At 31.9% G+C, this 14,189-nt stretch overlaps 1 protein-coding gene across 1 annotated transcript; it reads left to right on the forward strand.

Moving 5' to 3' along the window:
* Positions 1-754: 754 nt before the first annotated feature.
* Positions 755-3,706, forward strand: LOC148193689 (NAD(P)H-dependent 6'-deoxychalcone synthase-like). The gene is made up of 4 exons (XM_088099011.1): positions 755-1,188; positions 2,656-2,899; positions 2,992-3,171; positions 3,408-3,706. The coding sequence occupies exons 1-4, from the start codon at positions 860-862 to the stop codon at positions 3,606-3,608; spliced, it is 954 nt and encodes a 317-aa protein (XP_087955137.1). The 5' UTR covers positions 755-859; the 3' UTR covers positions 3,609-3,706.
* Positions 3,707-14,189: the final 10,483 nt, after the last annotated feature.

Raw genomic sequence — 14,189 nt, forward strand, 5'->3', positions numbered from 1 at the left:
GTGACGTGACTTTATTAAGAATAAAACCCAATCTGAAATACATAAAAGTAAATAAATATTTAATTAATAAATAAAAGTTTAATTAAAAATATATAAATTCATAAAATAGTTAAAATTTTATCAAGTGTTCTTTTTGTAGATATGCTTTTTTATTTCACTGAATACACTTCCGTGATCAACCTTCCTGCCTCAACAAAAGTGTATCGGCCGCCGCTGCCTCGTCCAATCACATCTCACCAACTCCAACTACACAAATTTTAACATCTATATAATTAAATCATAAAATACAAAAATTTAACTTAAGATGTATTCATAATAGATATTTGAAAATAAATAAATTTATTATTGTATTGTACAAGATGTTATTTTAAAATGTTTTAATATATGCATATTAAAAAATATATGTAAAAGATACTAACAATAAACCGATTGAAATGACATGCATAGGTAGTGGCTGCTTCAATTTAGATTGTGAAAAAGGCTGCCCTAAGAACCAGTTCTTTTATTCTTTCTCTATTAAAAAAGATACCACAAATAATAAAATTTTGGAATAATTTTTTATACTTTTAAATAACACGATATAAAAAAATGTTTGATTAGATAAATGTTCAATTGTGTCGTATGGTCAATTACAAATATACTATATAAGTATATAATGTAGTTACCTGTATAAACCATTTTCTCTTATTTCAAAACTAGCCTATTGTATATATATATCTCTATCAATATCAAAGTATGAAGACAATTATTTTTTATACAGTACCTGTTATATAAAGAGATGTAAAGTGTCCATGTTTGCTCACCAAGCATATGATAAATTTCCAAGTAAAGCAAATATCATAAGGTTTGTGAAACCATCATGTCTCTAACAAAAATTCCCCAAGTTGTGTTAAAATCCTCTTCCAACCGGTGCAGCATGCAAGTGATAGCACTTGGAACTGCAGCTGATACAAACAAAAGCAGTGCAGAAATCACAAAAGTAGCAGTAATAGAAGCTATCAAACTGGGCTATACACACTTTGATACTGCAGCATTCTATGGATCTGAAGAGGCCTTGGGAGAAGCCATAGCTGAAGCTCTTCAACTTGGTCTAATCAATTCTAGAGAGGAGCTCTTCATCACCTCTAAGCTCTGGCTCACTGACAATTTTCCTCATCTTGTTCTTCCTGCTCTGCAGAAATCTCTACAGTAAGCAAAACTCGTTCCTTTTCAACATCAAAATCGCTGTAATAACATTTTCATTTGTTGTTATGGCTGTTTTAATCAGTAATTTTCTTTTGGGGAGGTTATTTCAGTGCATCAGATTGCTCTATAGTTTATTTACCATTCAAAACAAAAAAATGTGAGGGATGCAATCAATTCTTCAATTTCTAACTCTATCTATGTTTTGTTTCGTTTTGATCAGTTACATGTGAACATAAATTAATTATTCTACCTTAAATTCTCTGTTATATTCTCGGTGATTGTACTCAATTTTCAGTTGGAAATGTTTTCCTTATGAAACATAGATATTAAGAGTTCGATGATCAAATATGTTCTACAGAATATGATGCATATGCAGTGATGCACCCAACTGTTAAGTAGTAATTTAGCTGGATGACCCAGTGGTGAATGATTAGTTTGATAGGTTGGTTCTCTAGCTTCCATGATCCTCTTCTCTGGATTCCATGAATATATTGGTTGTCCAGGTTCCATGATCAACTTCGTGAGTTCTGTTCAGGGTTACATGTATTTGCTTGAAGTTCAGATAAACACTCCTTTTTCTATTATTTTAAGCAACTTAACTAATTTTTTATTCTAACCCATCAACTGTAAATAAATAAGCTTTACATCCCACATCAGTCTTTAGTATTTGTAGTACAATAAAACACAAGATACAACTAAGAAACTTACAGGACCTGTAAAAGTTAAAAAACTGCAGTTGGGACTAACACTGGGGCTCTTATAACAATAACATCAACAAAAGTTTAAGGATAGCTACATACACAAAGATTTAGCACAATAAACCATATAGTATAATGTCCTGGCTCTTGTATGGTAAATACAGGATTATATTCAAAATTGTATATTTCTCACACATAATTATCTATAGAGTTACTAATTAAACTGCAGATGTCATTGGAGATATCCTAAAAAAATAGCTATATTAACAAACTTTTTCTGTTTATTTGTAGATGAAAGAAGCCTAAGGATAGCTAAATGTACAAACTTTAATGTTTTATGCAGATGAAAGAGGCCACAAGCTCAAGTCAAAAGTCTGTGCAGTTTTAAAATAACTGCAGGGGACCCTCACCCTTAACTTCTTCTGCTTCTGTTTTTTCTGTTTTATGTAGAAGTAGTAAAACCTAACTAAATGTGTTGAAGAAAAATTTAGAGTCTGGATCTTAATTGCGAGAGGTGAACTTAAAAATGGGTCAATAAGAGGGCAAGCCCTGGTGTAAAAGTAAAGTTGTGCCTTGGCGACTGGTTGTGAGATTTTCATTATAGGTATAAGTATATTATCTTGGAATTTGAGTTGAAGTCTAACTCAATATCAAAAACTAGCTCAAAAGGTGTGGAGTATCCTCCATGCACTATCACGAAATTTTCATCATGCATCATGTATATTACATAAGGAATAAGAGAATACAGTGCTGAAAAGATGACACTATGCAGGAGGCTGAAATTAGAATATTTGGACCTTTACTTGATCCACTGGCCTATCAGTGTGAAACCTGGAGATTGGGAAACTCCATATAGTGAAGAGCTAATAACAACATTTGACTTAAAGGGTGTGTGGATAGCAATGGAAGAATGCCAGAAACTAGGCCTTGCAAAATCCATAGGAGTCAGCAACTTCACATGCAAGAAACTTGAAGATCTACTCTCATTTGCTACCATTCCCCCTTCTGTCAATCAAGTAGTCCAATGAATTCATCTTGGTCATTTTCTTTTTCATGTTCATTTAGTTTGATAAGTGTTAACCTATTTCTTTACACTGTTACCAAATAGGTGGAGATGAATCCTGCTTGGCATCAGAAGAAGCTAAGAGAATTCTGTGAAGCAAAGGGTATAATCATAACTGCATTTTCTCCTCTGGGAGCCAAAGGGGCCAGTTGGGGCACCAATGAAGTCATGGACAGTGAAATACTCAAGGAAATTGCACAAGCACATGTCCGAACTGTTGCTCAGGTTACACTTTTAAGATTACTTCATATTCAATCACTTGAATTCATCTTTTCTTACAGCACACAATAACTTAAATAATTAAGAATACATGATGTATATAATCACATCAAGAGACCCTTTTGAAAATAAGGCAACTGCATGAACCCAATGATCGTTGCTGCAATACTGTTTTAGTGTAGATTTTGATTCTTGAACAGATGATGAGCAAAGTTAATTAATGTTATGAGTTGTTGTCTCAGGTAAGTCTTAGATGGTTGTATGAACAAGGTGTGACTATTGCGGCAAAGAGCTACAACAAAGAGAGAATGAAGCAAAACTTGGAAATATTTGATTGGTCTCTTACAAGAGATGACCATGAAAAGATTAATCAAATCAAGCAGATTCGTACTAACAACGGACCAGTGGTGTTCTTTGATAACCTTTGGGACGGGGAAACTTAGGTTTCATGTCTGAAAAATTATTATCATCACTTTCTTGAAGTCTTGAGTACACTCTATGATGTAATTTCTATTTTATAGATATTATGTTGTTTGTCCTACTTCTCACTGGCTGTGGAATACTATACATTGATCAACAATAGCTTTTAAAATTATATTATTAGATGGAAAAATAAATTTAAAACCATTCGATATTCTTATAATTTGTTTTTGGAATTTGGATTCTATGGTGGATTTTTCTTTGTTGTTTATCTGAACTAATATTCTAAAGTAACATTATAGAATTCAAATCTTAAATTACTCTATAAAGGAAAACAATGCACATCGTTCGTGTAAACTAATATTAATAAACTAAGGAGTTTAATTGTTATTTTATTAATAAACATTATAGATACATATCCCTTTTAAAATTAGAGAAATATAAATGTGTTTTAAGAATATTTTAAGAAAGATGAGTCCAATTTTATTTGTTTTTTTTTTTTATTATTATTATTATTATTATTATTATTATATTTTACATTATGTTATGAATATTAATAAAATGGGCAAATACGTTTATTTGATTTTTATATTTGATCATTCTTTTAAATGCGTTTTCACGGTTTTTAAATTTTAGTCAAATAAAATAATTTAAATGAATATTATAAGTGTCAATCTATTTTTTTAGAATGTTTCACATGGATATTTTAAGAAAGTTAATTTTTATTAATTATAATTATGTATTTATTGAGTTCAAATTCTGTATATTTTATTTTTATTTTTAAAGTTGTATTTTACGATTTCGTAAATTATCCGAAAGGATTTATATATATTTAATGAATATAATAAGAAAAGTAATAGAGAAATTAGTTTTTTCAAAATTTGAGATGGTATAATCTTCTGATTCTGGAAGACTCTTTGGTTGGTTTGATTGCAGTCTTTATTGTTGTATAAACTACAAAATGTAATTTTTATTGCTGTATAAACTCTCTAAAATAGATTGTTGTATAAACTCAAACACAATATTTATTGTTGTATAAATCCTAAAAAGTAGTCTTCATTGTTGAGCAAATCCTAAAAGGCAACATTCATTGCTTATCAAAATCTAAAACAAAATATTTATTATTATGCATACCCTACTTTATTATGCCTCTTTAGTCTCTATTGCAACCTTCAATGTTATATTTTAAATTCCATTGTTGTACTATTTAGATTGTGTCTAGATTAATTAATTTTGTGATTCATCTTGCATCCAAGTTAATTTTGTGTCCAGATTTATTCTTCCTCTTTGTGCCTTAATTGCACATATTTGTAATAAATGGAAAATGTTGACAAGTCGTATAATGCAAAAGAATTACAAAATTCTCTTATTCAGTTGATGGTTGAATGGGAAAAATCATCTCATATTATCACAACTCACTAAACTATTTTGAAAGGTAAAGAAAATGTTATTCATTTAATCGATAATGTCAAGATGATTCTAAATTCAAGTCAGGAAGAAAACTCCATTATGATTATTATTCAATTCTAAAAATCAATAATATATTATGTTTTTCAATTTAGCAAAAACAATATTCAATTCAACAATAAATTGAGAAAATTATACCTATAAAAATAGAAAACACATGTTCACCAGTGTCAAGATATTTTAGGAAGTTTCATATTTAATTCCTGTGGAGATGTTTTATTTTTTATATATTGTTCTTATTAATTATAATTATGTATTGGGTTAATATTTTCAAGGTCTCTATTTATGCATGATAGATCCTTTAGTGTTCACTTGGCCTGCTGAGTTTACAAATGTTAATCACGAAACAGAGTTAGGTGACATTAGGTGGTATAATATGTTTGATTTGGTGGCATTACTTCGAATGTAGTTATTTTAACTTTTAAAAAAGTAAAACTTAATTAAAAAAAATAGGTGTTATGCTTTATTGGAGATTATTTAGGGGTTTTTTCACACATTATGTTCATTGTGCGAAAGTAGCGAAATTAGGGTTTGAGTAGGTTATTGGTTTTCATTCAAAATTGGGGTTCATTGAATGAAATTAGTGTCGAAACAATCGGTACCGTTATAGAGTCGCGCAGCGGAATAAAATACTCGAAAGCGTGTTACGGTCACAAATCAAGTTATGATGGTCCGTTTTAGAAAATCAATTTTCTTAGAGAAAATTTAACAAACAATTGATGTGCATAAAACAGTAACGAGTGTAAGGAATAGAAAAGTTGACACACTGGATTTTTATCCTGGTTCGATTCAAAAGAATCTACGTCCAGTTGTTAATCACTATAAAAAGTGATTAACGATTTCACTAAAATCAGTTTCACAAATTACAATAAGAGTGAATAAAAAACAAAGAGATAAAACCTTCCTTCGACGAACGAACCGGAAGATGACCACCTTGCCAACTCGAAGAGAACCACTCCGACTATCGACACACGAAACGCGAGCTTCTCCTATTCATGAGACCAGGCAAAGCACTTGAACTAGCTTAGAACTTCCTCAGACACACTGTATTCTCAAAAAGCTCAGAGTTGTCTTCTTAGAGTTTTTGGAAGAACCTTATATAGCCAACTATTCTAAATTCGCAGAGATGAATTATAACTGCCACAGATAATCGATTATTGTTAGTGATAATCGATTATTTGAGTCCGTTACAGGGTTTTTCAAAAGTGATAATCGATTATCCTGAGGAATAATCGATTATTCTAGAGACTTTGGTAGTTCTCATCAGAACCAGTGATAATCGATTATTTGGAGTAATAATCGATTATTCCAGACCAACAAGGTTTTCAGAAAAGCTCAAGATAATCGATTATAGCTTCTAATAATCGATTAAATGCGTAACAGTTCTGGAAGTACAAGTTTTTCTAATTATTACATGTTTAAAGCCTTTCCTAATACATTTATAATCTACAAAGTGCTTTTAAAACAATTAGAACAGTCTATCGTCTTGCAGCATCATCAAAATCATTTATCTTCAAATTTATCAATGCTCCTCATTGGTAACAATCTCCCCCTTTTGATGATGATCAAAAATCACTTTTTAAAAGCAACTTTGGGTTATCTGCAAAAGATACAAACTAACATACAACAAGAAGAGTTAGTAGTAACTACACATATTTCTCCCCCTTTTTTATCATAAGCAAAAAGATTGATAACGCTCCCCCTTAATAAAAGAATAGGTGTATTTTAAACTTTCATAACATGAAAGAACAAAGTTCATCATAGAACACAAAAATTTAGCTCTTAATCAAGAAATACAAGTAAGACTTTAAAAAGGAGGGGTTGAAGAATAATCAGGAGGTAGAAGATGTCAACCAAAATTTTCTCCCCCTAAATGTAATATTCCCCCTTTAAAAAAATTCCAAAAATTTAAGATTTATTCAGTCCAATGTAATGCATAAATTTGTAACAGTCAGTTCAGATTAGGCTTTGTAATTCCAAAAGAGTTTAACATGAAAGCATTACAGCTAGCACAATTAGTTTAAAACTAACTTTGACAGCACAATTTACAACTTTCTAGACAACAACTGTCATACATGCATTCTCATATCACAATCTGCTCAATCCCATAAATTTAGTTATGCATATCAAAACAACATATACAAAAATTCAACCACAAGAGCTGATTCAAGTTTTATCTTTCAACAGTTTTAAACAAAATAATTTACATCAAAATTATGCAAATTTGATCAATTCATTTTTTTGCATCCAGGCTCTCAATGTATATTATCATAGCTCATTCGTTATGCATTTGAACTTAAAAAGAAATCTCCATAGAACCAACTTTGAAATAGAAATGACAATTTAATTTTCACATGTCTTAATCATCCAAAATTGCTAATGAAAATCTGTCAGCCAACTTATTTAAATGACTTTTTCATAGTTTTTTATGCTTGACAGAGATTACACCAAAGGTAACTTCAAAGTACTCATGAAATTGAATACTAAGCCAGTTAAACACAAATTCAATAAACAATTATCAACAAAGCACTGAAATAACAATGCACATGGTTTTACATGACATGAGTGAAATTCAAAATGAATATCATAAATAGATGAATTTCACTTGATCAAAATGTGTAAACAGACAAGAACGCACCACAGGATGAATGAAATAGTGATGAACATATCATTTGCCTAACCAGAAATGAATATAACAGTAATTAAATAATGGAAGATCAAGTAAAAACAAGATGCAACATCACAGTTTAAACAACACTTAGCTCAAATACTTGGTGCTTGAACGAAGGCTTTTGGATACCACTTGATGGAGTTACATCCTGGCTTGTAGCATCAATTCAAAGAGCAGAATACCATAGAGCTCTCTTATCCTTTTGAAAACTTAACCTGCAAAGTAAAAACAGTATAGTTTTTGTACCCATAATCTCATTTGGGTCCTTTGAGGTTAGAGACATATTACTTTATAACATGAATCCAAGCATATTTCCCATTTGGAACATCAAAATGTTTAATTCTACATTTTTTTGAAGTATGTCCCTTTTTCATGCAATAAAAACAACAAACATCATGCACCTTATTTTTCACAAAAGTCTCTTTCTCAACCCAAACTCTACGAGTTCTCTTAACTTTAGACTTTTTATGATGATGCATGTTTATATTTATAACATTGCTCTTTCTAAAAACATGTTGAACATGTGAGATAGGCTTGATTCCTTTAGAAAGTAAATTTTCCAGTATGTCAATGTCAAACATGTGACTCTTACAAGATAAGCACTCAACAGGTTTTTCATTTAGATTAGATTCAGACAATTTTGTTTCAAGATTACTAACTTTGTTTCTTAATATGACTTCCTCATCTAATGCATTTTCATATTTCCATTTCAATTCTTTAAATTCCTTTTTCATATTTTTATGAGCAACATTCAATGTTTCAGATTCATCAAGTAATTCAAGAAACGCCTTTTATAAATCAAATTCACTAGATTCATAGCTAGAATTACTTACTTGGCTTCCAGCATCATCAAAATTAGCTGTCAAACACAAGTTTACCTCTTCAACAAAATCACTTGAACTAGAGGTGGTTGATGCATTATCCTCCCAAGCAATGTGAACCTTCTTCTTGTTGTGAATTTTCTTTTCTTTTCTTTCTTTACTTCTTTTGTTGCTTGAACAATAAGCCTTCACATGGCCTCTTTCACCACATCCATAACATTTGAAGCTTGAAGAGGAACCTTGATAGTCCTTCTTTTCCTTCAAGATTTTGCTTTCATATGATTTATCGTTGGCCATCAAGCATAGATTTTCTTGCTCATTAGAATCGCTTGAGCTTGAGGAGTTTGATGTAGAGCATGAGTTCGAACAAGTCAACTTAGCCACATTCGATACTTCATCATGAGTGACTCTTAAAAATTTCCACATTTCCTTAGCACTTTTATAAACAAATACTTTGAAAAAATCATCAATGGTTAGTGCAGATAAAATTATATTTCGAGCCTTAATATCAAATTGGGCTCTTCTATTTTCCTCAACAGTCCAGTCAAAATATGATCTTTCTACTTCCACACCATCAACTGTACTTTTAGGAATATATGGACCATTTTGTACGGCTTCCCAGATGCCTCTGTCAATTGACTCTAAAAATATTTGCATTCTTATTTTCCAAAACGCATAATTTTCCCCCGTAAACAAAGGAGGTCTATCAATAGAAGCACCCTCAACATAAACTTGGTTATGACCGCCCATTTTCGAAAAATTTGAAAAACTATCAAAGCAAGCTCTGATACCAATTGTCGGAACAATCAGTACCGTTATAGAGTCGTGCAGCGGAATAAAATACTCGGAAAGCGTGTTACGGTCACAAATCAAGTTATGATGGTCCGTTTTAGAAAATCAATTTTCTTAGAGAAAATTTAACAAACAATTGATGTGCATAAAACAGTAACGAGTGTAAGGAATAGAAAAGTTGGCACACTGGATTTTTATCCTGGTTCGATTCAAAAGAATCTACGTCCAGTTGTTAATCACTATAAAAAGTGATTAACGATTTCACTAAAATTAGTTTCACAAATTACAATAAGAGTGAATAAAAAACAAAGAGATAAAACCTTCCTTCGACGAACGAACCAGAAGATGACCACCTTGCCAACTCGAAGAGAACCGCTCCGACTATCGACACACGAAACGCGAGCTTCTCCTATTCACGAGACCAGGCAAAGCACTTGAACTAGTTTAGAACTTCCTCAGACACACTGTATTCTCAAAAAGCTCAGAGTTGTCTTCTTAGAGTTTTTGGAAGAACCTTATATAGCCAACTATTCTAAATTCGCAGAGATGAATTATAACTGCCACAGATAATCGATTATTGTTAGTGATAATCGATTATTTGAGTCCGTTACAGGGTTTTTCAAAAGTGATAATCGATTATCCTGAGGAATAATCGATTATTCTAGAGACTTTGGTAGTTCTTATCAGAACCAGTGATAATCGATTATTTGGAGTAATAATCGATTATTCCAGACCAACAAGGTTTTCAAAAAAGCTCAAGATAATCGATTATAGCTTCTAATAATCGATTAAATGCGTAACAGTTCTGGAAGTACAAGTTTTTCTAATTATTACATGTTTAAAGCCTTTCCTAATACATTTATAATCTACAAAGTGCTTTTAAAACAATTAGAACAGTCTATCTTCTTGCAGCATCATCAAAATCATTTATCTTCAAATTTACCAATGCTCCTCATTGGTAACAATTAGTTGTTGACCTACAACATTAAAGTTTCGTTAGAAGATTTGATCATCATTTATCGGACGTTGTTCGATGGAATCACGAAGTTCTTTGAGGTCAATTATGTGTAAGGTAGACAAGGAAGTTGAAATTGGAAACAAATCGGAGGTGGCGGTGGCGGCGGCGGTGGAGGAGGACTGAAGTGGAGAAGGAGAATCCATGAAGAGGAGGAGGATGACATCAGCAATGACATCGTCGTTGAAATGGAGAGCTTCATCTGTGGAGGAAGTGGAATGGTTGTCCGCCGTGGAAAATTTTGTTCCTGGCTGTATGGGAGTAGAAACAGGTTGACATCCCAACAATCCCGCATCTTCTAGTAACTCTAGAGCATACTTCCTTTGTGACAAATTAATGCCCTATTGAGATCTTGCAATTTCTAAGCCTAGAAAATACTTGAGTTGACCTAGGTCTTTAATCTTGAACTTTGCATTCAATAGAGCCTTCACAGTTTGGATTTCCTGGATGTCATCACCTGCCAAGACTATATCATCTACATAAACAAGTAAGATAGTGATATGAGCATAATCACATTTGACAAAAAGTGAATAATCTGATTTTGATTGTATGTAGCCCAAAGAAAGTAAAGTAGTTGTCAACTTGTAATTTCATTGTCTAGAGGCCTGCTTGAGTCCATATAAAGACTTCAACAACTTGCAAACTTGCCCTGGTTTTTCTGTTTTGTAGCCAAGAGGAATAAACATGTATACTTCTTCATCTAGATCCCCATGTAAAAAAACATTATTTACATCTAGTTGATGTAAATACCAATGTTTGGAAGTTGCTAAAGCCAGAACCAATCTTACTGTTGTGAGTTTGACAACAGGTGAAAAAGTCTCAAAGTAATCTAAGTCTTGTTGTTGTGTGTAGCCTTTGGCTACTAACCTTGCCTTGTATCGTTCAATACTCCCATAAGCATGGCTCTTTATTTTGTATACCCATTTACATCTGATAGGTTGCTTTCCATAAGGTAGATCAGTCAAAACCCAAGTTTTGGTATTTTCTAAAGCTGCAATTTCTTGATCCATGACATTTCTCCAACAATCATGTTTGATGGCTTGGTTATAGGTTTTAGGTTCACTAACTTGGGAAAGATTAAGGACATATGATTTATGAAGAGATGATAATGCATCATATGAGAGATATGAAGAGATAGGATATAAGGTACCTGTGGATGACTGAGTGGCGGAAGAAGTAGATAACATGTTGCAATGATAGTCCTACAGATAAGATGGTTTATGTTTTGGCCTGGTTGATTTCCTTTGTGGAGTAGCAGTGGCAGGTTCAACAAAAACAGGTTGAGAAGGAAGAGATGTAGGTGGTAAAGAGGGTTGATCAGTAACTTCTGAGAAAAGAGGTGATGGAGAGGAAATGATTTTGGTGACAAAATCCAATGAATTTTGTGTATCAATAGGTGAGTGCTTGTCACTAGTAAGAAAAGGAAATATGTTTTCATAAAATACTACATTCCTTGATAGAAAAATCTCCCTTGAGTTGAAATCTAACAAAAGGTAGCCTTTCACTCCTGTTTTAAAACCAAGTAAAACACATTTTCTTGCACGAGGTTGAAATTTTTTTCTATGAGCTTGAAGAGTTGAAGCATAGCAAAGTGAGCCAAAAACTCGTAAGTAAGTAATGTCAGGTTTAACATTGTGTAACAGTTGAGATGGAGAAAAATATGCCAAAACTTTGGAAGGTAAAATATTAATGAGTTGCATAACATAACGAACAACAAAATACCAGAAAATTATGGGCAAATGGGATTGAAACATTAAAAATCTAGCAACATTGAAAATGTGTTGATGTTTTCTCTCAACAACTCCATTTTGTTGAGGTGTTTCAACACAAGATAATTGATTTTTGTCTATAAAAATCTGTCATTGCAAACTCATTACCATTATCTGATCTAACAACTTTTCCATCAATGCCAAATTGTGTTTTGATATAAGAAACAAAGCCAATAAGTTGTGATCTTGTATCTGACTTACTTGCCATCAATTTAATCCATGTGTATCTAGACCTATCATCCACTATAATTAAGAAATATTCGAAACCATCAACAGAAGAAGTACAATAGGGCCCCCAAATATCAACATGAATTAAATCAAAAGAAGCTTTTGAAACAGTAGTACTTAATTGAAAAGGCAATTTTCTTTGCTTAGAATAGTAACAAGTATCACAATGAATGTATTTTGTATCAGGTAAAGTGGCATACATGGTGCGTAATTTGATATAATAAGAAGAAGAAGGATGTCCTAGTTTAGAGTGCCAAATATCTATAAAGTTAGGTCTTATTGTAGAACAAACAATAGAATTCTCAAGAGTAATAGCAGATGGTGAACCAAGGGGTGTGGATGCAGGAACTATCCTGACATACAAGCCATCTCTTTCTTCAGCTTTCCCAATCATTTGCAGGGTTGGCTTGTCCTGTATTCCACATGAAAATTCAGAAATGGTAATTTTACAAGATAGAGATTTAGTTAACTTTGTGACCGAAATAAGATTGACTAAAAAATTAGGAACAAACAAGACATTATGTAAAGTAATGTGTGGGCCAAGAGAAACTGTGCCAGAAAAATGAGCAAATGAAGAGTTCTTGTTGGGTAGAGATACTGTAATTGGTGATTCTATGATAAGAAATAAAATGAGACAAAGAATTAGATATATGATCAGTAGCACATGTGTCTAGAATCCATTGGAATATATATTACCTTGATCCTGAGAAGAAGTGAAAACATTATGAGAACTCACTAGACCGGTAGAATGTGTGACTGTGGGATTAGATTGAGGAAGAAGTGTCAATAGACCATGAATTTGCTCTTGAGAAAGTCCTAGAGTTGAGGTCTATGACTGCGCCTGAGAATTATTAGAAGAAGGAACAACTGCAGAAGCCATTGAATTTCACAACCTCAAATTGGACAAAAATGTCACAACCCGAATCTCCGAAAACTCCTCTAGATTCCTCAAAAATCAATCTGGGGCTACGAGTGATTAAAACACCCAATTGTTTCTTATTGAAAACCCAAGAAAACAAAGTCAAAACATAAAACATAACGATGCAAGAGTAACAAAGGGAGTAGTCATAAAAGGAGAAGAAATTGTAGGAAAGCCAAGAACGAAAGGTAGAATATGAAGATCTTAGCACTAACAGAATTGGTTGCGGAAGAACGTGATCAATAATTAATTTTCTTCTGATACCGTGCTATGAGAAAAGAAAGGATGAAAATTGTGTATCTTCTTCCATATAAGGAGAGAGTACAATTGATATATATAGCTGTTCAAAACAATATAAAAACGAAATATAAATATAAAAACAGAATATAAATATATGAACATAAATGCACATATATAAACGGAAAATAAATTAAATCCAATAGTACCCCTCACTGGTTAGTTAATCCTACTTGTGCGCCAACTTTTATTTCTTTAAATTCTAAAATTTGGACTATATTTTATTAAACTATTTATTTTTTATTTTAATAATTATATATTTTAAATTTTAATCCTTGTTAAATGATTTTGTACTATGGATCGTCGAATAACAAAGTACCAATAATCATATGAAAATGATGTGACCAGAATTTTCTTATTTCTATTACTTAATAACTACTCAAAATGGCTATAGAAGAAACATATAACATTGACATTTTTAAAATATAATCCTACTAAAAATGTTGCACTAATTATAAGTAAAATAACACTTCTTCTCTTTAGTATTTTGCATAATCACATATCATAAGTTTTAGATAACTTTTCTACTATACGTATTCGTCACAATAGCATGATCGATAACTCGAGTAGATAGATTTATCTTATTTATTAAACACATACATTTTTCATTATCGAATAAAAAGGT

The sequence above is a fragment of the Vigna umbellata genome, chromosome 9 (genome assembly GCF_029865625.1).
Source record: "Vigna umbellata cultivar VRB3 chromosome 9, Vumbellata_1.0, whole genome shotgun sequence".
Lineage (NCBI taxonomy): Eukaryota > Viridiplantae > Streptophyta > Magnoliopsida > Fabales > Fabaceae > Vigna > Vigna umbellata.

Coding starts and splice junctions, on each gene's coding strand:
- LOC148193689 (XM_088099011.1), top strand. CDS start 860: ATGTCTCTAACAAAAATTCCCCAAGTTGTGTTAAAATCCTCTTCCAAC. Junction 1,189..2,655: donor GCTCTGCAGAAATCTCTACA/GTAAGCAAAACT, acceptor GACACTATGCAG/GAGGCTGAAATTAGAATATT. Junction 3,172..3,407: donor ATGTCCGAACTGTTGCTCAG/GTTACACTTTTA, acceptor TTGTTGTCTCAG/GTAAGTCTTAGATGGTTGTA.